This window comes from Barbus barbus (assembly GCF_936440315.1).
Source record: "Barbus barbus genome assembly, chromosome: 5".
Taxonomy (NCBI): Eukaryota; Metazoa; Chordata; class Actinopteri; order Cypriniformes; family Cyprinidae; genus Barbus; species Barbus barbus.
The window spans coordinates 23,668,020-23,691,556 of NC_136733.1; the positions used below are offsets into that span (position 1 = coordinate 23,668,020).

Consider the following 23,537-nt stretch of genomic DNA (forward strand, 5'->3'; position numbering starts at 1 on the left):
GAAATTCTGTACCATGCTCACATTTCGGTAAGCCTCTGAGGATACAATAATATCATTTTTGAATGAAAAATGCAACTTTTCCTTCATCGTACCTAATGCATTCCTATATAAACAGAGATTTTAATACAAGACATGCTGTACAACAAGTTCAAGCAACCAAATGAAGGGCAGATGACCTTTTCTGTAAAGACCAGTAGGCGCAAAGAGCCCTGCTGACATTTGAGACACATTTTGGGGTGTTGCTCTACACGATCTTGGTCAACATATGTGCATGCATATCTGTTTATAAATTAAACTCTCATTTACAGTAAAAAAAAAAAAAAAGCTAATGATGGTTAGTATTTGTAGCATACTAAGTTAAGTTTGAGTATAGAAATGGTTAGAGAAATGCTTGCCTGTGTTCAGTGATCTCAGCTTTTCTATTGTGAGCAAAATGTTGTCTAGAAGGTTCTGATCGTAATGAGTTTATTATTTTGGGCTCTGTAGCAGAGGAGGCACCCACGTTTAGGGTAATAAGAGCAGGAGGGAATAGATTGAGTGCTTGTTTGGAAATACGTCAGCCAACCTGTTGAATCTAAAGTGTGACGTATATACCAATGCTGAAATGTATTGCATAAATAGTGCTAGTTGAGGATTACAATTTAAATGATGTTTTCAGAAAGCATGTTAATTGCTCTTTTCAGTGCTGTGAATCAAATATAATGCATGAGCAGCATGCTATATATCTATTTTCTTAACATGTGTTTGATGTGTTTAGTCACGGTTACAGGTTTGATTTTAAGTTATAGGGGACACATTTACGTATAAATAAATACACAGTATTATTAATGAGATCCATTTAATAGACCTTCAGTATTCATTGGGACATGACTGTCATAAACAATCGTGAGCTTTGCTTCATGATCCATGACCTTCTAACCTCTGAGTATATGTCATGTGTCAATAGTGGACATAAATAATTAGCTGAGAGCCAAGGAACGTGCTTTATAAGTTGGGCCCTTTGAGATCTGGCTCTGCTAGCATTCAGACTACACTACTGTCACTTGATCTGCTTCACCAATATAACCTTGGCCTTCATCCACTCACTGTGTATGTAAAAAGACTGCCTAGCGGCTCTACAGTTAGTTAGTCTCTGCCTGTCCAACTGCTCGTACACTCAGACACCGTAAGGATGTCGGATCAGTCGGTCTTTGATGTGGACGTATGGACCCTCACACGCTTTGTCATGCAGATGGGGCGGCAGGCAAAGGGGGCCACCGGAGAACTCACACAGCTCATTAATTCCCTGTTAACAGCTATTAAAGCTATTTCATCTGCTGTCAGGAAAGCAGGACTCGTCCACCTGTAAGTTTCATTGAATTCTTTTGCATTATTTGAGTGAATGAATATGTTTCACTGTAAAACATGCTGTGACTGTAAATATGAATTTTGAGTACACGAAAGTTCCTTCAGCTCAGCAAATGATCAAAATGTGAGATCACAGACATAGTTATGGTTTTTGAGAAAGTCCTAGTTAAAGTTATACTTGTAGTATGGTTAGTTAAGCAATAAACTCTTTTAGTTAGCAATGTGGTTGTCTTTGTAAAGAAATAATATCAATATGATCATTATAATAATCATAATATTAAAAAAAGATTCATTAGATTTGAAGCTGCTAATTCTAATTCTCTGATCAGTGATTCTCATGGCAGCTTTATGTGAGAACAAGGAAATATCGCACTTTAAAAAAGATTGGAGAAGATTTTAGTCTTTCTACTTGCCATTTCTTTATAATTATTATAATTATTTATGAGTTTTACTAGCAGTGAGTGAAAAAACATCATTTTTGCTCTGTTTTGGCATTTGAACCTCAGTAGTTGCTTTTCAATAACATATGTTCTGGTTTCATTGAACACAGTCACGGCCTTGCGGGACAGGTGAATGTTACAGGAGATGAGCAGAAAAAGCTGGATGTGCTTTCCAATGATCTGGTCATCAATATGCTGCAGGCCTCTTATGGCACCTGTTTGATGGTTTCTGAGGAGAACAAGGATGCCATCTACACACCTGCTGAGAAAAGAGTATGATCATTCTCAATAGGCTTGCTTAGGAATACTTTTTACATATTGATTGATAAAGGAAAAGTTGATCCAAAAATTAATATTCTGTCATTATTTACTCACCTTTATGTCGTTCCAAACGTGTAGGATGCTCTTTCTGTCCACAAAATAGGCAGGATGTTTATGTTAGCCTACTCTTTTAATGTATTTGAACTATTTCTTTAACACATGATGTTTTTTCATATGTGTTATAAACGAACCAAAGGGACAAGAAAAATAATATATATGAATTGGAGTTATTATGTGAGTTAGACCTGGTCTAACCGGTAAATATTAAGCATATGACAATGGGTGCTTCTGATTAAATGGAACAAAAAACAAAACAAACAAACAAAAACATTTAAAACAAGGTTATTAGGTAAAAGAGAATAATGTGGCTTAAAATGTGTTTGCTTAAAAGGAAACAAAAACTAAGACAACTAAATGCCTGGTAGTTTCCATCACACATCAGTCAAAGTTTAATGAAAAGAAACTTTAAAAGTCAGGTATTTAATATAAAAAATCTGGAATAAATAAATAGAACATAAGAAACGTTCATTTAGTTCCAAATTAATTATGGCTGCTACGTAAACTATTTGTGTCAGGCTAATGTACTTTTCTTTGCTAATGCACATTTATTGGAGTTCATTCAGATAATTATCACATGAGGTAGCCTAGCTACGTCTATATTTCAGCTGCAAACTCACTTCAGTCTGTTTATAGGGGAAATATGTGGTCTGTTTTGATCCTCTGGATGGCTCCTCCAACATCGACTGTTTGGCCCCCATTGGCACCATCTTTGCCATTTACAAAAGAGTGAGTGTTTGGGCGGAATTTGATGTTTGGATTTGCATGTGCATTTTGTGTAGCCTACTTTTTGATGCATAAGCAAACAAAAATGAACACTAATAATATAACATAATTGTATTTTCATGTAAACATGTGGTGTGTGAAAAGGACTGGTTTGATTGGTGTTCTTGTGCTACTTTCCCACACAGACTGACGAGGTGACTGCATTGATTTGACCCTGCCTGGTGACAAACATTGGCTAAGCAATAAATTCAATTGAACTTTTAATTAAATTTTATTAAGTGCGCTTGAGTGTAACTAATTGCAACGGCACAACTGATCTTATTCGTTTATTGCTTCACTTTTATTGTGCTTTTATATTATATTCTGCAATAACAAAAATGCACTCTAGATGGTGACATTGGGTTTAACAGAAATTTAACATTCATTTAATCACGATGAGCCTAAATTCATTCTTTCTTCGTTTTTAACTCACATAATATTAATAAAAATATACAGTCACAACAGACATTTAAATAATTTTTGATGGACGTCTTGTGTTTATATGAGGCTTCAATGGCAGGCGCCTGATTCTCTCCTGGTTTCAGATCTCTGAAGGAGAACCGACTGACAAGGACGCCCTGCAGCCGGGCAATCAGATCGTGTGTGCGGGTTACGCTCTTTACGGCAGCGCCACGCTAGTGGCTCTCAGTACAGGAGCTGGAGTTAACTTCTTCATGCTGGATCCAGTAAGTACAAACAGTTAAATCTGCTGAAATTATCGATTAAGCATGAATAACACTGCCAGGGCTTTACAACAGAAGCCCCTCACTGCAGAACAAAGTTCCAGGGGTTGGGTTGGACCCACATCTAGGGGGTGGAGATTGGTAGGTTTAGGGGTGGAGATGGTTGGGTTTAGGGATCAGGGGGTGGAGACGGGTAGGTTTAGGAAAATGTAAGGTGGGAGGAGTATGGCAAGCCGTTTTAACATTTAATCTATAAGCCATACTAGTATCAATTTTCATGCTACTAGTACTTATTTTTTAGATACTAGTATCGTTCCCATTAAGTACTAGTACTTATTTATTAGCTACTAGTGCTTATTCTTTAGCTATTAGTGCTTATGTTTTAGGTACTAGTGCTTATTCTTTAGCTATTAGTGCTTATTTTTTAGGTATTAGTGCTTATTCTTTAGCTATTAGTGCTTATTCTTTAGCTACTAGTGCTTATTCTTTAGCTACTAGTGCTTATTCTTTAGCTACTAGTGCTTATTCTTTAGGTACTAGTGCTTATTCTTTAGCTATAGTGCTTATTCTTTAGGTACTAGTGCTTATTCTTTAGCTACTAGTGCTTATTCTTTAGCTACTAGTGCTTATTATTTAGCTATTAGTGCTTATTCTTTAGCTACTAGTGCTTATTCTTTACTAGTGCTTATTATTTAGCTACTAGTGCTTATTATTTAGCTATTAGTGCTTATTCTTTAGCTATTAGTGTTTATTCTTTAGCTATTAGTGCTTATTCTTTAGCTACTAGTGCTTATTCTTTAGCTACTAGTGCTTATTCTTTAGCTACTAGTGCTTATTATTTAGCTATTAGTGCTTATTCTTTAGCTACTAGTGCTTATTCTTTAGCTACTAGTGCTTATTCTTTAGCTATTAGTGCTTATTCTTTAGCTATTAGTGTTTATTCTTTAGCTACTAGTGCTTATTCTTTAGCTACTAGTGCTTATTCTTTAGCTACTAGTGCTTATTCTTTAGCTGCTTATTCTTTAGCTACTAGTGCTTATTATTTAGCTATTAGTGCTTATTCTTTAGCTACTAGTGCTTATTCTTTAGCTACTAGTGCTTATTCTTTAGCTATTAGTGCTTATTCTTTAGCTATTAGTGTTTATTCTTTAGCTACTAGTGCTTATTCTTTAGCTACTAGTGCTTATTATTTAGCTATTAGTGCTTATTCTTTAGCTACTAGTGCTTATTCATTAGCTACTAGTGCTTATTCTTTAGCTATTAGTGCTTATTCTTTAGCTACTAGTGCTTATTCTTTAGCTACTAGTGCTTATTCTTTAGCTACTAGTGCTTATTCTTTAGCTATTAGTGCTTATTCTTTAGCTATAGTGCTTATTCTTTAGCTATAGTGCTTATTATTTAGCTACTAGTGCTTATTCTTTAGGTATTAGTGCTTATTCTTTAGCTATTAGTGCTTATTATTTAGCTACTAGTGCTTATTCTTTAGGTACTAGTGCTTATTCTTTAGCTACTAGTGCTTATTCTTTAGCTAGTGTTTATTCTTTAGCTACTAGTGCTTATTCTTTAGGTACTAGTGCTTATTCTTTAGCTACTAGTGTTATTCTTTAGCTACTAGTGCTTATTCTTTAGCTACTAGTGTTTATTATTTAGCTACTAGTGCTTATTCTTTAGGTACTATAGTGCTTATTCTTTAGCTACTAGTGCTTATTCTTTAGGTACTATAGTGCTTATTCTTTAGCTATTAGTGCTTATTCTTTAGCTACTAGTGCTTATTCTTTAGCTACTAGTGCTTACTCTTTAGGTACTATGGTGCTTATTCTTTAGCTATTAGTGCTTATTCTTTAGCTACTAGTGCTTATTCTTTAGCTACTAGTGCTTATTCTTTAGGTACTATAGTGCTTATTCTTTAGCTACTAGTGCTTATTCTTTAGCTAGTGCTTATTCTTTAGGTACTAGTGCTTATTCTTTAGCTACTAGTGCTTATTCTTTAGCTATTAGTGCTTATTCTTTAGGTATTAGTGTTTATTCTTTAGGTACTTGTACTTATTCTTTAGCTACTAGTGCTTATTCTTTAGGTACTAGTGTCTTTTTTAAAGTTACTAGTACTTATTCATTAGATACTAGTTCTTATTTATTAGATACTAGTACTTATTCCAATAGTGACTAGTATTTACGTATACTCTTCTTGTTAAGACAAAATAGAACTAGTTCTTATTTTTTAGTTACTAGTAACTTTTTAGACCAGAGATATCCTGAACTTAATAGATACTAGTACTTTTAAAATTAGCATTTCTGCCCAGTATGCTAATCGTATGTTGAATATTAATGAACCAGCAACATATAGGAGAGAGATTAGACAAGAAACGGAAAGTTGAATGAATGAATGTACTTTTTTGTGGAAACCACATAGAAAAGAAACAATCATTTGTACACAAGCACATAGAAAACCTATTTTGTCCGTTTTGTAAACACTGTAATTACATAAACATAGTAGTCTAATGTGTTTGGCAGGATGGAGATAAGACACCAATTTTATTATCTGTTATTTCCCTCTTTTTCCTCCAGTAAAAACAATAAATATCATATCAGGGCTGTACGTTAATGTTTTTGCATATAACACTGGTGCTACAGACACTGAATGTTTTTACATTAATGTTCTGTACAGGGCACACAAAATCCAAACCTTATGGATTTCAGACAAACATTTTCTTTATTTGGAAAAAAAGGCCAAACATTATAAAAAAAAAAAAAAAAAAAACAGGTTTTCTGTATGTGTGTTACAGGGCTGACGAGACGTGAGACGTACGGATCCATTTGCAAAGCTTTATTGTAAAACGTGGCCATACAGGCAGGGTCGGGAGACAGCAAACAGGTATGGCAGAGGCAAGACAGAGCAATCTGTGGAACAAGCGAGGGTCGACGATCGGCATACAAAATCCAGACAGGGCAAGGCAGAGAGAGTAATCCAAGAAATCGGGCAGGGTCAGACACGGAAAGGAAAACAAGGCAAGGCAAGACTATGAAAACTAAGAACGCTTTGTAAGGTAGCATGCTAACAATACTCGGCCGTGTGCAAGAGCAAGTCCCAGGCTTAAGTAGTGAGTGGTGGTGATTGTGAAATGGTGATCAGGTGTGGGTGTGATAATTGAAAACAGCTGTGCGTGATTAGGGAGTGCAATGGATGGTGGGAAATGGAGTCCAATGTGCTTGTGAGTGAAAATAGTCACTGTGGTGAACGGGTGACCTCTAGTGGTGGTTAACCGGGAGAGCATGGCCAGGATTCGTAACAATGTGTAGGGCTGCACGATTTGGTCAACAAATTTGTTTTAATATACCAATAAATAAAAACATTAAACAAAATAAGGAATATTACTTTTGTAATAACACTATTTCACTATAATATACAAAACTGAGTATTTAAGAATAAATATAATAATAAATATAGCTGCAACAAAAGGGAAAAACAATTACACTTCTCTACACTGAAGCAAAATGTAAGGATTTGCAAATGTTTACCTCAAAGTTAATAATTATTTTAGCTATTTTTACTCGTTATTTTGTGAGCAATAACGAATACTCAATTTGTGTAATTTCTTTTCATTCATACTCTTCGCCGAAGGGCTCCCTCACGAAACTCCACTAGTGAGACTCACTTCCAGAAAATTCCCCATATGGACAAAAACATTCAGCTTTCGCTGTTTATGTAGCCTAGTAGCTATGCAGATAGACGTTTTAATGATGAAGCATAAAGAAAATAAACAATGATTGCAGCAATATATGGTTTTATCTATGTTCTTCAAGCCATCTCGGGTATTTTTATAAGAATAAAGTATGTTTAAAATGCAATGCTAATTGACATAGCCTTTATCACTGTAATAATATAAAGTGGCATGATTTCTGCCTCATTCTGTTTAATGAAACCATGTCAGATCACAAAAGGAACTTATTTCCAACGCTCGACTGATGTGATGTGAATTTGGAGTAAAAACATATCAATATACTTTTGTTGGACAACAGGTTTGTAATCTTTTCTTTGTGTTTTTATGGTAACCAATTAGCAAGGTAGGCTAATATACAAAGCCAGTTAGCCCTACTTAACAATCAAATTAAATCAGCATATTAATGTATGTATTGCCATGTGGACTCTGATTGGACGGTTGAGAGGTACTCATGTTTATGTAATGATTTGTTTGAATTAAGATATCTCCAAATACATTCTTACTAGTTCTTTATGAGGTTGAAGATATCTCCAAATGAACAGGTAGTGGTAGTTATTCTGTTTGTGATATCATCTTTTAATTTCTGACAAGTAATTATTGCAACAGTGACTAGTATCTATTTAAATATTACTAGTAAGCATTCATTAGCTACTAGTACTTATGTTTAGATACTAGTACCTATTTAATAGATACTAGTATTTATTCATTAGGTACTAGTACTTATTTATTAGACACTAGTATCTTTTGTAATAACTACTAGTAACAATTCTTATCTTACTAGTCAGATCTGCTTTTTTACTCGTCTTATGTTATGACTAGTCCAAATGGCTACAGTAGAGTTCAATTAAAAAATGTACAAGTAAAATAAAAAATCTTACTAGTAACATTTCGAATAAGTACTAGTACCTAATAAATGTGTACTAGTATCTACTGAATAAGTACTAGTATCTAATGGATAAGTACTAGAATCTAATAATAAGTACTAGTATCTAATGAATAAGTACTAGTGTCTATTTAATAGGTACTAGTATCTAATAATAGGTACTAGTATCTAATGAATAAGTAAAAGTATCTAAAAAATACGTACTAGTACCTAATGAATAACTACTAGTACATAAAAATTAAGTACTAGTCACTAGTGGAATACTTACTAGTTAAAACTGAATAGTTGATATCTTGATGACGGATCCCCATAGAAGTCAATGTCAAAAATTTTAAATTTGTTACTAGTAACAATATAATAGTTACTAGTCACTACTGAAATAAGTACTAGTATCTAAAGAATAAGTACTAGTATTTAATGAATAAGTACTAGTATCTAATAAATAAGTACGGGTATCTAATAAATAAGTACTTGTACCTAATAAATATGTACTAGTATCTAATGAATAAGTACTAGTACCTAATAAATAAGCACTAGTATCTAATGAAAACATACTAGTATCTACTGATTAAGTACTAGTATCTTATGAATAAGTACTAGTAACTTTACAAAAGACACTAGTACCTAAAGAATAAGCACTAGTAGCTAAAGAATAAGCACTAGTAACTAAAGAATAAGCACTAGTAGCTAATGTCTAAGTACTAGTACTTAATGGAAAAGATACTAGTATTTAAAAAATAGGTCCCACTTTATATTAGGTGGCCTTAACTACTATGTACTTACATTTAAATTAATCATTTGATACAATGCACTTATTGTGTACATACATGTTTTTACATTGTACTTATGTTTTTTACATTGTACTTATGTAAAAACTATATGTAATTACATCTTTAATTCATTTCTGTAATTACATTTATAATTACACTGTTGACCCATCACTTACACCTTAACCGCCCTTAAACCTACCCATACCACCAAACCTGTCCCTAAACTTACCCGTATCCCACCTCGATAGCAGCAGACATGTTTTGCAATAAAATATGTCCACAATAAGTACATTGTACTAATTTTTGATGTAAGTACATAGTAGTTAAGGCCACCTAATATAAAATGTGACCAAAAAATAAGTACCAGTAACATTAAATTAGATACTAGTGCGGCTTATAGATTAAATGTTAAAACGGCTTGCCATAGAAGGAGTTGGATCTAGATCCAACCATGCCTCCTGAATCTTGTGTTCTGCAGTGAGGACCATCTCCTTCTATTTGATCAGGGTTTTAATGTGCTAGGAATCAGTTCATTGAACGATTCAAGTGAATCATTTACAGTTTATTCACAACTATGAACAAAGTGCACATATGCCAAACATAATATTGTCTTAAAAACAAAAACAGCTATGTAGTAAACTGTGAAACTTTTGTACACTTATATAACGTTGTATGTTTCACTTCTGTTTATGGTTACGTTTACACAGTAAAAGGGATGCTTCAGGGGGACACTTCTTTTTTTCAATTTCGGATGTCTTGAATATTTTGTGGCTGTAGTGAACTAGTTTTTTCCCCTCATCGTTGGCCCTTTTATATTTGGTTACTCAGTAATATTTCAACACTGTACAGTTGTGTGTCAGTGTGTAACAAAGGAGATCAAGGGAATTATTCTTTTTATGTTCCTCTTCTTTAGGCGATTGGAGAATTCATTCTGACAGACAGAAATGTGAAGATCAAGAAAAAGGGGAAGACTTACAGTATCAACGAGGGCTACGCTAAGTACTTTGAGCCTGCAGTGAATGAGTATTTAAAGCACAAGAAATACCCAGAGGTGGGTTCTGCACAGAAATATGATCAGATCTAGCCATATAGAATCTCTTTATCTATTTTTATTATTTTGGGAAAGTCTTATCATTGCTAGCCATTTTTTTTACCTAAATGTGACTGTAAGATCACAGCACAAATCAAACCATTGTGTACACTGTGATTTGTTGTGTACCACATCATGTGATCAAGCAAACATACAAGTTCATGAAGTTGTGACAGAACAAGTAATGTTGCTTAGCTGGCCTCAAGAACACCTAGTTTCAAACAAAATGTGAGTCTGAATAATGCTTACTGACTGGTGAAAAGCTTGCATGACTGCATGGCTATGCTCAGCATCAGCTGACGTTTACACATGCTGGAAAGCGAAGAGCGACTTCCTCTGCAGGAATTCATGTTCTGTTTTCTGAACTGGAACATAGACTTAGCATATGTTATTGATTCATGTTACTTTGCTAATCACAAGCCTCGGGAGCAGTGTGATCATAAAATATGCTGAGTATGATTTTTCTGTGGGTCAGTTGGTTAATTTTTAAAGTTAACTGTTTTTTAGTGAATACGTGTGAGATCTTGTCTTTCCAGGAATACGTGTTCTTGTCTGTTCATTTTTGAAGATCATCTTAATCAGTCTGATGGCGATAAAAAGGAAAAAGTAAACAAGAGTAAAGACTGAAGAGCTCAACTTAGATAAAATAATGCATTACGAAATTGAAAAATTGCTAATCAAGTACATTCTTATCAGTCATGTTTTATGTGGGATATCATGTTGTTTTCGTAGATGTGTTGTCAGAAACTTGCTATCTCTGGCCTCATGACGTATTGATTTGTTTGCATATTGTGTCTGTCATTGCTTGAAGTGGGGTTAGCTAAGGGAACACACTGCCGCTTCTTAAAATCTAAATTTAAAGACAAACATTACAACTTTTGTCATTTTTACTGCTCACATCTTTCTGAAGGAAAAGGCAGTATATTAGATGACAGATGTTTGATTTTAGCTGTCCAGCTGGGTTTCAGTTTCCTAGAGCTTACACTACTTCCTGTTTTCCTGTCGTCTTCTATTGAAGCACTTGTGACCTTTGCTCCTGACAATTTTTGTTTTAGATCGTTTGCCAATTGTCGTAGAAATCATATAGAGTTTTTTGGATTCAGAGATCCAAGCCTAGAAAATCATGCATACATATAAGTATCTCATTCAAACTCAAATATATGAAGACAGATTGAGGTTTCATTTACAGTGGGGAAAAAAAATTATTTGATCCCCTGCTGATTTTGTACGTTTGCCCACTGAAAAAGAAATGATCAGCCTATAATTTTAATGGTAGGTTTATTTGAACAGTGAGAGACAGAATAACAACAACAAAAATACAGAAAAACGCATTTTAAAAATGTTATAAATTGATTTGCATTTTAATGAGTCAAATAAGTATTTGACCCCTTCGCAAAACATGACTTAGTACTTGGTGGCAAAACCCTTGTTGGCAATTACAGAGGTCATACGTTTCTTGTAGTTGGCCACCAGGTTTGCAGACTTTGCACACATCTCAGGAGGGATTTTGTCCCACTCCTCTTTACAGATCCTCTCCAAGTCATTAAGGTTTCAAGGCTGACGTTTGGGAACTCGAACCTTCAGCTCCCTCCACAGATGTTTATGGGATTAAGGTCTGGAGGCTGGCTAGGCCACTCCAGGACCTTAATGTGCTTCTTCTTTAGCCACTCTTTTGTTGCCTTGGTTGTGTGTTGTGGGTCATTGTCATGCTGGAATACCCATCTATGGCCCATTTTCAATGCCCTGGCAGGCTTCAATGCCCTGGCCCTGACGATACATGGCCCCGTCCATCGTCCCTTTGATGTGGTGCAGTTGTCCTGTCCCCTTAGCGGAAAAACATAATGTTTCCACCAAAACATAATGTTTCCACCTCCATGTTTGATGGTGGGGATGGTGTTCTTGGGGTCATAGGCAGCATTCCTCCTCCTCCAAACACGGCGAGTTGAGCTGATGCCAAAGAGCTGGACACTTTCACTCAGTTCTCCTCTGAATCATTGGCAAACTTCAGACGGCCTGTGCATGTGATTTCTTGAGCAGGGGGACCTTGCGGGCGCTGCAGGATTTCAGTCCTTCACAGCATATACCAATTGTTTTCTTGGCTATGGTCCCAGCTTCCTTGAGATCATTGACAAGATCCTCCCGTGTAGTTCTGGGCTGATTCCTTACTGTTCTCATGATCACTGAAACTCCATGAGATGAGATCTTGCATGGAGCCCCAGTCCGAGGGAGATTGACAGCTATTTTGTGTTTCTTCCATATTCCCTTTAAGAGAGTGCTCCTAATCTCAGCTCGTTACCTGTATAAAAGTCACCTGGGAGCCAGAAATCTTGCTGATTGATAGGGGATCAAATACTTATTTCAGTCATTAAAATGCAAATCAATTTATAACTTTTTTGAAATGCGTTTTTCTGTATTTTTTGTTGTTATTCTGTCTCTCACTGTTCAAATGAACCTACCATTAAAATTATAGACTGATCATTTCTTTGTCAGTGGGCAAACTTACAAAATCAGCAGGGGATCAAATATTTTTTTCCCCACTGTATATGAGTCCTGATATTATATTTTACAAATTGTGATCGTCTCATAGGATGGCAGTGCCCCATATGGTGCCAGGTATGTTGGGTCGATGGTGTCTGATATACACCGTACCATTGCCTATGGTGGCATATTCATGTACCCAGCCAATGAGAAGAGTCCAAAAGGAAAGGTGAGTCGGCTAAGGTTTTATGATATGATCATTTTTAGCTCACGTGTTTTAAAGGGATACTGCACCCCAAAATGAAAATTTTGTCATTAATCACTTAACCCCATGTCATTCCAAACCCATAAAAGATTTGTTTGTCCTCGGAACACAATTTAATATATTTTGGATGAAAACCAGGAGGCTTGTGACTGTCCCATTGACTTCCAAGTAAATTACACTGTCAAGGCACAGAAAAGTTTAAGTATACTTTAGGGTTTAGAGCAGGTACAGGCAGGTCATATTCTGATAAGCGATAACCGCTCATTTCACAGCCGAGGGCTGTGTCGTTTCTGATAATGGGCAGTGACGAAACACATGACATGAGCCTAGACTGGAACAAAAACACACTATTGCATGAAAGCAGTGAGCCAGATATTATATCTGCAGTTCATGCTGCTTTTCAAGAAATGCCAGTGTACAAACTTTAGTATGTATTGCCACAGTCCAGTTTCTCTGTTTTACATAGATAAGAATAAAATGAATCCATTCTGAATGAACTCAACATGTTCAATGCTTCTTAGTTGACCCAAATCCACAACAACGTGTTGGTTGTAAACTCAGAGGTAAAACTATGATAACTGCTCATGGTTTAGCATAAAATGGACCCTTTGAAAACTAACTTGAAATGTGCAAATCAGCATTATGCAACTTGTAAGGTTCTCGCGTGTTTTATTCTCTCCAGCTAAGGCTGTTGTACGAGTGTAACCCCATAGCCTTCCTGATCGAGCAGGCCGGAGGCATCGCCACGACAAGCACCCAGCGCGTCCTGGATGTGATTCCCGAGTCACTTCACCAGAGGGTGCCCTTTGTGGTGGGATCACCAGACGATGTGGAGGAGTACTTGTCGTTTGTCAAGAAACATAAAAAGTAAAGATTTTGGTTGCGATAAGATCCATTGAAAGCCCACATGACATTGAGATACAAAACATCACAGCAGCTTTTTTTTTTTAAATAGTAGAAGCAATGCTTTTGTAAACAGAATCGCATTAAATTTCCAGTATTTTAAATCATTTTCTTTCCTTATTTAACAAATCACTCACTCAAGGTCTTTTCAGTTCAGATTTGCTCTGTGTCTTTATGTGAACATATTGTGCCTTCAGCAGTGTGTTGCTTGTTAGCTGGTAAAGCGTTTACACCCTCTTGTTCAAACAGAGCCCTCCCTACTAGTACAAGAGCCAAAACCCCAATAATCTCCTCTCCGCAAGTCTTAGTTTGTTGGTCATGATTACGGCCCATGTAATGGCTATGTGCCAAGAGATAGGACACGTTGTATTTCTGGAGCAAAAGAACAGCCCTCCAAGTTAATTTTCACCTCACCAGGTTACAACAGGCATAGGAAAGGAAAAATAGAACCTTTGTGGCACTTCCAGAAACCTTTTTTCCCTTTAAAACAACTTAAATACTTATCCTGGATATGCTACTTAGGTTAAAGCTTTAGAAAGCATTACTGTAAATACAGAACCTTTCAAAAACAACCAGACAACTTCCCGTTTATGTAGGCTGATACACTACTTTTGATTTCTGTTTGCTCTTCTCAGTCAACAAAACATCATGATGAGGTGATGGGAATAAATGTTTTGGAGCCGATTATATATATATATAATAGTTTGAAAGTTTGAATCGTTTTGGAAAATGTTTTTGAAAGAAGTTACAATGCTGCAATTTATTGATCAAAAACAGGAATATTGTGAAATATAACCTTTTTTGTTATGCATTTTAAAATGTAATTTATTACTGTGATGGCAGTTAATGTAGCCTTGCTGAACAAACAACAACTGAACAGCAGTGTACATAGTTATGAACTCTTTTAAATGCAAGATACAAACCTAATAGAAGAATATAAATCCAAGCCAAAAAAGAAGTTACTTTTTTAAAAGTTTTATTGATCATACAGAATGTTGAAATAAAAAACACATTTGTACATTTAAACACTGAAGAATATTTACATTGAGGCAAAAATCAACCAAATCAGTGGCATTAAAATGATCAAAAACAATTGCATGAATTCCCTAAAATAGTGTCACACAATACCTAGAGCTTCAGGTTTCTCTCCCAGAGTCTCAATCAGGCTGTGAGACACAGTCCCCTGTGTCAGGTGACTCATTCACTACACTAGTGGGTTTCAGTGAACCACTCAGGCACTGAGACACTAATGTGACCTTCTGCTACTATGTCTTGATACTGGAGGCATCTTCCTTAGACGAGAGGGTAGCTAGCAGCTGTAGCAATACCACAGTGGTTGTGTCTGTCCTTGGCCATGTAGATATATCCTTTATCACCCCAGTTCTCACTCCAGCTAGAATACAGAAAACGCACATTGGGTTAAAAACACTGGCTTTAAACATTGCCCATTCATAATTTTAGAGTGTAAATGATCTTCTTACCTGTTCTTGACAATCCAATACTTCTTTCCATCAACATCCTCCCCCTCAAAACCATAACCAACTGCAAGAACGCCATGATCTAGCTCCTCGCTGCTGCAGTCCTTCTCATAGTAGATGCCTAACAAGAAATACACATCCATTAGAACACAATGGCATCTTCTTCACTTCTTCAGCAGTGGGATTTAACAACTACCATTAACAACTAATGGTGACAAATATAAATACCTGACTGGTAGAACTGGAAAGACTCGTGTCCGGCATCAATAGCCACAGATACCGGCCCCACAGCGGCTATAGCCTTCATCAGAGCATGTTCCTTTCCACTGGGAATGTCAACGAATCCAGTGTCATTAGCTGCGCTGTATTTGGGATCATAATGGCAGGGCTGATCATCCTGAAAATGATAAGCAGAATGTGCGTTATGGTAATCCTTCATATAATTAATCAGTATAATGTCATAGGAATAAAAGGTAATGTAACTTACAGTTCCCAAATAGGGGTAGGAGTCTTCTGAGTCCAGACCATTCTGATCCTTGATGTACTGGAAGGCCTGGTCCATAAGACCTCCGTTACAGCCCTCGTTGCCTTCAGGACGGGAGCAGTCCACCAGGTTCTGCTCACTCAGAGACACCATTTTTCCGGTCTTCCTGAACATCTGACCCTCCATGGCTCCAGTAGTGCTGAAGGCCCAGCAAGAACCACACTCACCCTGCAAATACCACATTTGAAACCAGTTGTTATCAACCAGCTGGCTTAAAGCTGACTTAAAATAATTTAAAGCAAGCTACAAGTAAAAATCTAAATATTTCTCATTTTGATTCTCCTCTTCAACGTTTTTTTCTTTAAAGAAGATTGAAAACTGGATACATGAGGTAACAATTTTAAATGTGTGATTTTTAAACCTGAAAAAGTTAAAATCTTAAAACATCATAGCTATTTTTTTATGAATATACACTTTACTAGTTATGGCATTTTACTAGTTATATGTAAAATACTTATGTAGAATGGGTGAGTAAAACAAATTCAACTTATGTAACCATGAAAATTTTATAAAAAAAATGAATTCTTATAAATATAATTTTATCTTATACTTTTTAAAAATATATTTTTATTTACAGAAGTTAAGAGATCCTATAGATTAAAACATGTTTTGAGAACTAGGGGGCGTTTTAATATCGTGCACAATACAAAATGGTTTATTTGTAACGTTTTCCTGGTGTACATTCGGAAAACACAACTATGGTCTCTCACACATATCATATACATCCATTTCCAAAGTGGTTAGAACATTTTGTCCCCCGTGGAATTAAAATGCATTTACATTTAACCAAAGTAACCATTTTGTCAGTCTTTCAAACACATGACCATTGCCATGCTCTACTGTTTGAGCTACAAGGCGGCATGTTCAAAGGCATCGTTTTTCTAGATTTTTTTTCCTCACCTGATCTTTCACGGGAGTCACATATCCCTTTTCTCTCCAGTCCAACTTGTTTGGGACCTCCAGGAAGTTGGGCTCCATGAAGAGAGATCCTCTGAATAGTCTCTCCTTCTTGTGTTTGTAGCCATTCATCACCTGCCTGAACTCCTCATGAGTCTGTAGATATAGAATAGTTTGATGAAAGCTGAAGGAATTTCATAAATCAACACGCAAACACCTCAAGTGAAGATCTTCTGCAGTCTTACCAGATCACCAAAGTGGTTCATTCCGAGTCTGTAAGTGTGTTCGCCCATGGAGTGCTCAAGATTGTGCAGCTCGATCTTGTTCAAGTTTTTCTCCCAGACCATTCGCCTCCACCCCTCCTCCTTCTGTTGAAAGAGATCACACTGAGTTCCACTTCTTGCTCCTTTTTCATCTTGTTAATGTAAATGTTAACTCTTACTTCATGGTATTTTTTACTGTGCCAGCTCTTCCAATGCTCCCAATGGTCGTCTAACTGCTTGTCCAAAGTAGGAGCAGCAAACACCGCACTGACGCACAACGTGAACGCTGCCAAATACACCCTCATGATGAAAAACACTGAGGGGGGAAAAACAACAACAACAACAACAGGTCAGACGTTGCATGTCCCCAAATACCGCATAAACGTATTTTAGATGGTTTCAAGTTTGTCACACCGCAAGAGATGGCTAAAACTGCTTGAAATGTCATGTTATTCCTTTGTCACTTCACTGCTTTATAATTAAACGTTAATGTATATTTACAGTGTCATGAGATCAGATTACTGCCCCGACATCTTTGTTTACACCGTGTACAGAGCCACCGGTAGTTAAGTTGTTATGAATAGTAATAAAAACCAGTGAGTAATTTAAAGGGAGAGGACGTATTATTCATGAAACATTCATTGAAAACAGACGCTGACCTACAGAGCCGAACATATATCATTGTCTGTCTATCTTATATATATATATATATATATATATATATATATATATATATATATATATATATATATATGTGTGTATGTGTGTGTGTGTTTCCACGGGCCTCCGGACAGACACACGGGTCTGGACACAGAACGATGTTCCTGGTTACAGCCCAGTTTCCCAGGAAAAGAAAACAAAGACCGAAACCAGGCCACGGAAATCGAAAAAGAAACAACTGGAGCGGTTTTAGAGAAATTGATATGGGACAAAACGTCACGCTTTACTCATCCATTAAAAGATGGTAAAACCGAGCGTCGCTAGAAAAAAAGTAAATTCATAAGACCGTAGGCTATTGTGTAAAAGGCTCAACAAAAGAGCGACCTAAAAAGCTCCATTTTGTTCTGTATGAAGCTAAAAATCTTAAACAAAACATAGATGCATATTACAAAATTACATTGAACTGTCCATATCGACGTTTTTTTTAACAAAACAAATGTAAAAACTCCTGACTCACCCAGCGGTCCTGAACTCAGAAGGAAATATTCTGTTTCTCAGAGGGGCCCCTGGTTTATAACGCATCTGAAGGCAAATTCCTCAATTTCTGATTGGTCGAGATCCTTGCCTATAGATTTATCGATCCCGCCCCCGATGAACGCGTCAGAGCATGTGACCCACCAGCACGTGATGGCTTCCCGACAGATGGTGTTAGTCATAAAAACAGCATAATCCACGTAAAAATGTTGCATTTAAGTCAATAATGTATATTATTTGTTATTTTAAAAAGCACAAGTTAAAAGCCAATACTGTGTGAGTTAGTCTACTACAGTACTCACTGCTTGTCAAATACATTTTAAATTGGAATGCACATACAGATTGATCGGTTTTCTTTGCAACGGTATATTATTTCTTAGATATTGAATCCATTCACAGCACTGCCATACGGAAATCAAGGGCATTTCAGTTATTATACCTGTTATTAACTAGCCAGCAGTGTTCAAATACAAGCTCTTCACACAGCTAGAAATACATTGCAATTGATTGAATGCTAGATTTAATCTCATTTAAAATGTTAATATAATCAATCACAAAATTATAAAACAAAAGGGTGTCTATCATATTCACAAAGAACACAAGTAACTTGCACGATGACACTGCTCACACATCAACAGAACACCAAAACCAGTGTATATTGAATTTATTATCAGTATGTCTATGTGCAGGTTATCTAGTTCTATAACTGTGTAACAACATTCCACATTGTTTACGGTCACTGTTAAGATTTGTGGCAGGCCAGAATTAGAGTGCTGTTGAATCTACATACAAACAAAGGGGAAAACAGACTGATTAATGGGCTCGTTTGTCACAAGACGCTAGCACACAGACGCTATAGATGGGAAGATTGCTCAGTTATCACTTAAACCTATCAGCAGTGCAATCCAGCAATGATCAAAAAGGAGCAGTTAAAAGAAGTACAATTGATCAAGCCTGAATTCAACTGAGCATTCAGGACTCTGAAAATTCTGATTAGTGTATTTGCATTCAGTATTACATTCTAACGAAATAGGAAGTTAGCATATTTTAAAACCATAAGTAATGTAAACCATTTCATAAACGGAGCTGTAAAAAGAATAGAACCGGAAAGCTTCTATATGACATGTTGAAATATAGGTGCGGTAATTCCATTTGCTGAATAATGCAAGTTCAGTCATGCCACTCAAAAAAAAAAAAAAAAAAACATCACATCACTAATTATTCATCCACAGCAATGTCATCATTGTCTTTTTCCGATTCATTTTAGCAGGCTCTGCATCTCATGGTTGAATTGGAGGCCACTTTACCCAGAATTCACTTCAGGGCACTTTGAAGTATTTGAGAAAACTTTAAAATACATGGGCTATTATTAGGACAGGTTAAGTTACAAATCAACTAATTTGGACTAAGAAATCTAACATTTTGTAAGGTAAAATGTATTGAAATCTATCACACCTCTCAATTCTCAGCTAAAAACTTTTTTTTTCTTTTTTTCAGCGCACTGCTTTCTAATGTTTATGTAGTTTTTTTATTTTATTTTTTTGTGAATATTTGTAACTGACGTCTTTAACACTGCTCTTGGGAAATGCACTTTATTAATTATTATTGTGCTAAATCTCTGAAATAGGGAAATGTAATTGGCAAAATATTGCATGAACAACACTAAAATATATTTTTCAAAAAGAACACTCATTGAGTAAACAATTTATTATAAAAAAAAAGTAGTACACTGTAAAGTTTGAGGAAGTATTAAGGACATGGCATTCAGAGACATGCGGACATAATATAAATAGAGCAATAACGTGAAGGTCTTGTGCAAAGAGATGACTGTACAAGTCTTAAATACACCAGGATAGGTTCCCCTCTGATGTACCCTGTGAAAGTCTTAAGAGGGCAAATCATGAACCTTGACCACAGCTAAACAGCGAAAGAGCTCCATAATACATAGACTTAATCACAATATAAAAATGTACCTTTTGGAATGAGAGAACACAATATGCCCAATTCCCTTTTAGAAAAGTTTGTGATTTTAAGCCTGCAAGGGAAATGATGAAAGGTTGGAGGGTAGACCTGCCCCAAAATATAATATGGAACAGTTCTCTGGACTTTCAGACATTACAAAAGATGATGATGAAACAGCAACTGTCTTACAAAGGAGAGCAAGAGTTATAGCTTGTGTCTTGAGTCTTTGCTGCCATCTACAGTTTTCAAGTTGTCACTTCACTTGTGTCCAATATACCACATTCAGTACAATCAGACAGGTATTCCTATAACTGAGGAATGGCATCGCTTTTAACAGTTTCAATGCAAATGTCAACATATTTTAAGACACTTTTGCCCAATTTAAGTCCCTTAGAATAGAATTTTATGATTAATTCTTCAGTGTAAAGAATACACATGACTACATGTTTAAAAGAAATGTCTTAAACACTCAACAACAGTGTAGATGTGCGAAACAGAATATATTAAAATATGCTGAACAATTGTAACAAAGATCATGCTTATCAAGACACTGCAGCAGACATAATTTTTATGAAGAAAAACGAAATCTTACTTGTCATGTAAGTGCATGGAATATTTCATCATTTCCATTTGACAGGTGGTCAGAACCGTAATATTTCACAAAAGTGAATGTGACAAGTAGGCTATAAGTGTGAATAAGACAAATGTGAGGGATTTTAGAAACCAGACTTAAAAATAATTTACCATGCATTTTGATTTTTAAAGGAATGTTTAGTATGTTTTTTTTTTGTGCTTCAATCATTTGAATAAAATCCTGTCTGAAAAATGATGCGTTTTAGTTTCAATATGGAACAATCAGGTAGTAAATGCAAATTACCCAATCTTGTATGTTTGAGAAAAAGTGTAAATCTAATCGATATGTGCATTAAAAGCTTCCTAAGACAGGTAAACACTGAAACACTTGCAGAGGTACACATCCAATTTTGAAATCTATAACGATGGCTCTTTGTCAACAGCTTACCATCTTCAAGGCACTCAATAGCTTGAGTCGTTTATTAAATAATGCTGCCAAGCACTTGGTGATCTATCATTCGGTCATCAAATTTAGCGCAATTCCCCTACAACAGCTGTCCGAATTTATAAAAGTAATATAATGTTTTTTAGTAAGGGCATTTAAAAAAGGCCGCCTGCAGTTTCACCTTGGGAATGTGAGACGGTCAATAAAAGATTTGCAGAAAAAAGCACATAGGCACCTTTTCAAAGACACCAACAATGAACATTCAGTATTTGCGAAGGGCAACAAAATGGACATGAGCAGAGTATCTGATTCAAATACTTCAGTCTCAGGACACCAGGGAGCTTGAGATTTAACACCGCTCCACCGGTCAATTGCACGTTTCTCTACAGACACAAGTGACGTCCTAACGAGAGATCACGGAACTGATGGAGTTGAAGGATGTGCCGCCCCCATTACACACCGGGCTGTAGGGCTCTGGCGGGGTGCCCAGTATTTCCAAGTTGACCCGGAATACCGGTGCAGCTCTAAGGAGGAAATCTGCCGCGTCCCGTCGGCCGAGTTCTCGCAACTTTGCGACCAAAATGCCTATGGTTGAATCGGGACGCTGACTCCACTCTTGCAGGAGCGTGGCTGTGGGACTGGGAAGGGAAAGGGGGTCAGCGGGTAGGGTCCCGTTGGTGCCAGAACTGTATTTAGCAGCGAGCTCGCTAAGGCCCAAGTTCATGGCAAGCAGGCACCAGTCCTTTCCGAGGGCATCAGGTGGGTCCAGCAGGCGGCAGAGCTTGCGTCGAGCCAGATGACTGACCTCCGCCACGGGCACTTCCCCACCAAGACTGCCCTGTTTGTAGACCTGGGTGCAACCTAATGCTACGATACTGACAAAGCTCTCACGATAGCCGCCCATGGTGTTCGAAAGGGCGTTCTCGCCTCGCGCCTGAGCACGAAAAAAGTCTCTGGGTTGGTAGAGCATGATGGGGCCGTGGTGTTCCCGCAGCTGCTGAGGGCTAAGATAATGCCGGGCGGTAAGCAAACCAGGTAACGTAGCAGCTAACAGACCCTCTGCCATGCCGCACAAAGTGTCCAATAAAGCATAGCAACGCCCGGGATCCGAGTCAGGTCCTCGTAACTGTACCTCCATGCCCTGCCCGTGGTTCACAAGCAGAACCAGTGCCTCAGCGCCGCCAAGTCCAACCCGAGCTCCGCCGCTCCACAACCTCACATCTTCAGCCTCGACCTCTGGCTTCTGCTGCCGGCTCCACCTGCACAAGTTCACTTGGAACTTATGGAAAAGTCCACAAGGGAATGGCGCCAAGTGTTCCGCAGGGACAACTCGCACGCCACCGTAAAGCAAAGTGTCCTCGCCTTCGATGTCTTCCTCGTCCGTCCAGGTGTGCTGTAGGCCACCCGTGCGTATGAGGACAGGAATGTCAACCATTCCCGGGTTGGCTATGTCACGGGCACATACATCCATGGCGTCGAGCACCTGGAGAAGTTCATCAATGTCACCTTCGGAGACAAGGTTTTGGAGTTCTTCCACACGGTAGCGGCCACGGTAGTGGTGGATTGCTTTGGGGGTTTCAATTGAGAGAAGCTTGCCGAGTACATTACCACAAAGCCAGCGAGGATCTAACAGGACAACATCCTGGACAGTCTCACTCTGCATGATGTTAATCTAGAAGAAAGAAGGGTATAAAAAGGATTGAGTGCAAGCAAATGAGTGATTGTAAGATTCCAAAGACACCAAGATAAATATTCAGTGAGATGAAATTTTAATTTAAACGAACGGCTCTTAATGCATCTGTTCAGGCAGTCATGAAAATTCTAAATCGGTGTTCTAAACCGTTTTCCATCATACTAACAAGAAAACTGGCCAACCAGCAAGATTCATGCTTTTTGGTCACATCCCCAGAGCTGTTCTAGATGTTGTTACATAAAAATACAACAAGGTGGCACTAACAAACAGATAATTGTGCAAAACACCAGTGAATAGAACCGGTTCTCTAGTCTCTTTACTTTTGTATTTGATGGTGTGTGATAAAGACCATAGTGAATACAAAAACAAAATCTGAATACACTTTGGCCTGAATAGACAGATCACATGTGAAAATCAGACTGAAAGTTAATGTTGAATATTTGTGTTGTGTGGGCTCCATAACAATTCAGCAGATGTGTCGATCTAAACTGTCACTTTTGGGGCTAAACTCACTTATTCTTTTTCAAATAAATGCAATAAATCATCAAAATAATGTCAGGAAATCAATAGTTATGGGAGCGCAATTGAAATGCCTTGAATTTGGGTCAGTTCATTATTTTGAGCTATTTTATGAATTCAGAAGACTTGGTAAACAGCATTTATGAAATATATGATTTATATAGTGATTTTCTGGCATTTTGGAGCTTGGCAGCCCAGATTCTCATGCACTTTCAGTACCTTCTTCAACATTTTTCATTTTGATTCAC

General features: G+C 37.0%; 3 protein-coding genes across 3 annotated transcripts in view; 1 reads left to right on the top strand and 2 right to left on the bottom strand.

Annotated features, from left to right (window-relative positions):
• Positions 1–1,171: 1,171 nt before the first annotated feature.
• Positions 1,172–13,827, top strand: LOC306869468 (fructose-1,6-bisphosphatase isozyme 2-like; the record flags this gene model as incomplete). The annotated part of the gene is made up of 7 exons (XM_079416242.1): positions 1,172–1,344; positions 1,898–2,060; positions 2,802–2,894; positions 3,476–3,616; positions 9,899–10,036; positions 12,663–12,782; positions 13,501–13,827. The coding sequence occupies 7 exons, from the start codon at positions 1,172–1,174 to the stop codon at positions 13,687–13,689; spliced, it is 1,017 nt and encodes a 338-aa protein (XP_079272368.1). The 3' UTR covers positions 13,690–13,827.
• An 849-nt stretch (positions 13,828–14,676) lies between these two features.
• ctsla (cathepsin La) lies at positions 14,677–18,168 on the bottom strand. Its single transcript, XM_079417785.1, has 8 exons — positions 18,081–18,168; positions 17,083–17,219; positions 16,886–17,008; positions 16,644–16,796; positions 15,687–15,911; positions 15,428–15,596; positions 15,203–15,320; positions 14,677–15,114 (listed from the first exon to the last, which is right to left on the bottom strand). Exons 2-8 carry the CDS (start codon positions 17,206–17,208, stop codon positions 15,015–15,017), a joined length of 1,014 nt encoding a protein of 337 aa, XP_079273911.1. The 5' UTR covers positions 17,209–17,219; positions 18,081–18,168; the 3' UTR covers positions 14,677–15,014.
• A 1,612-nt stretch (positions 18,169–19,780) lies between these two features.
• The window catches only part of LOC306870192 (death-associated protein kinase 1-like), a 68,209-nt gene continuing 64,452 nt past the window's right edge, over positions 19,781–23,537 (bottom strand). Inside the window, exon 26 of the mRNA XM_079417305.1 lies at positions 19,781–22,749. Coding sequence (XP_079273431.1) covers positions 21,481–22,749 — 1,269 coding nt within the window. The 3' untranslated portion in view covers positions 19,781–21,480. The remainder of the gene's footprint in view (positions 22,750–23,537) is intronic.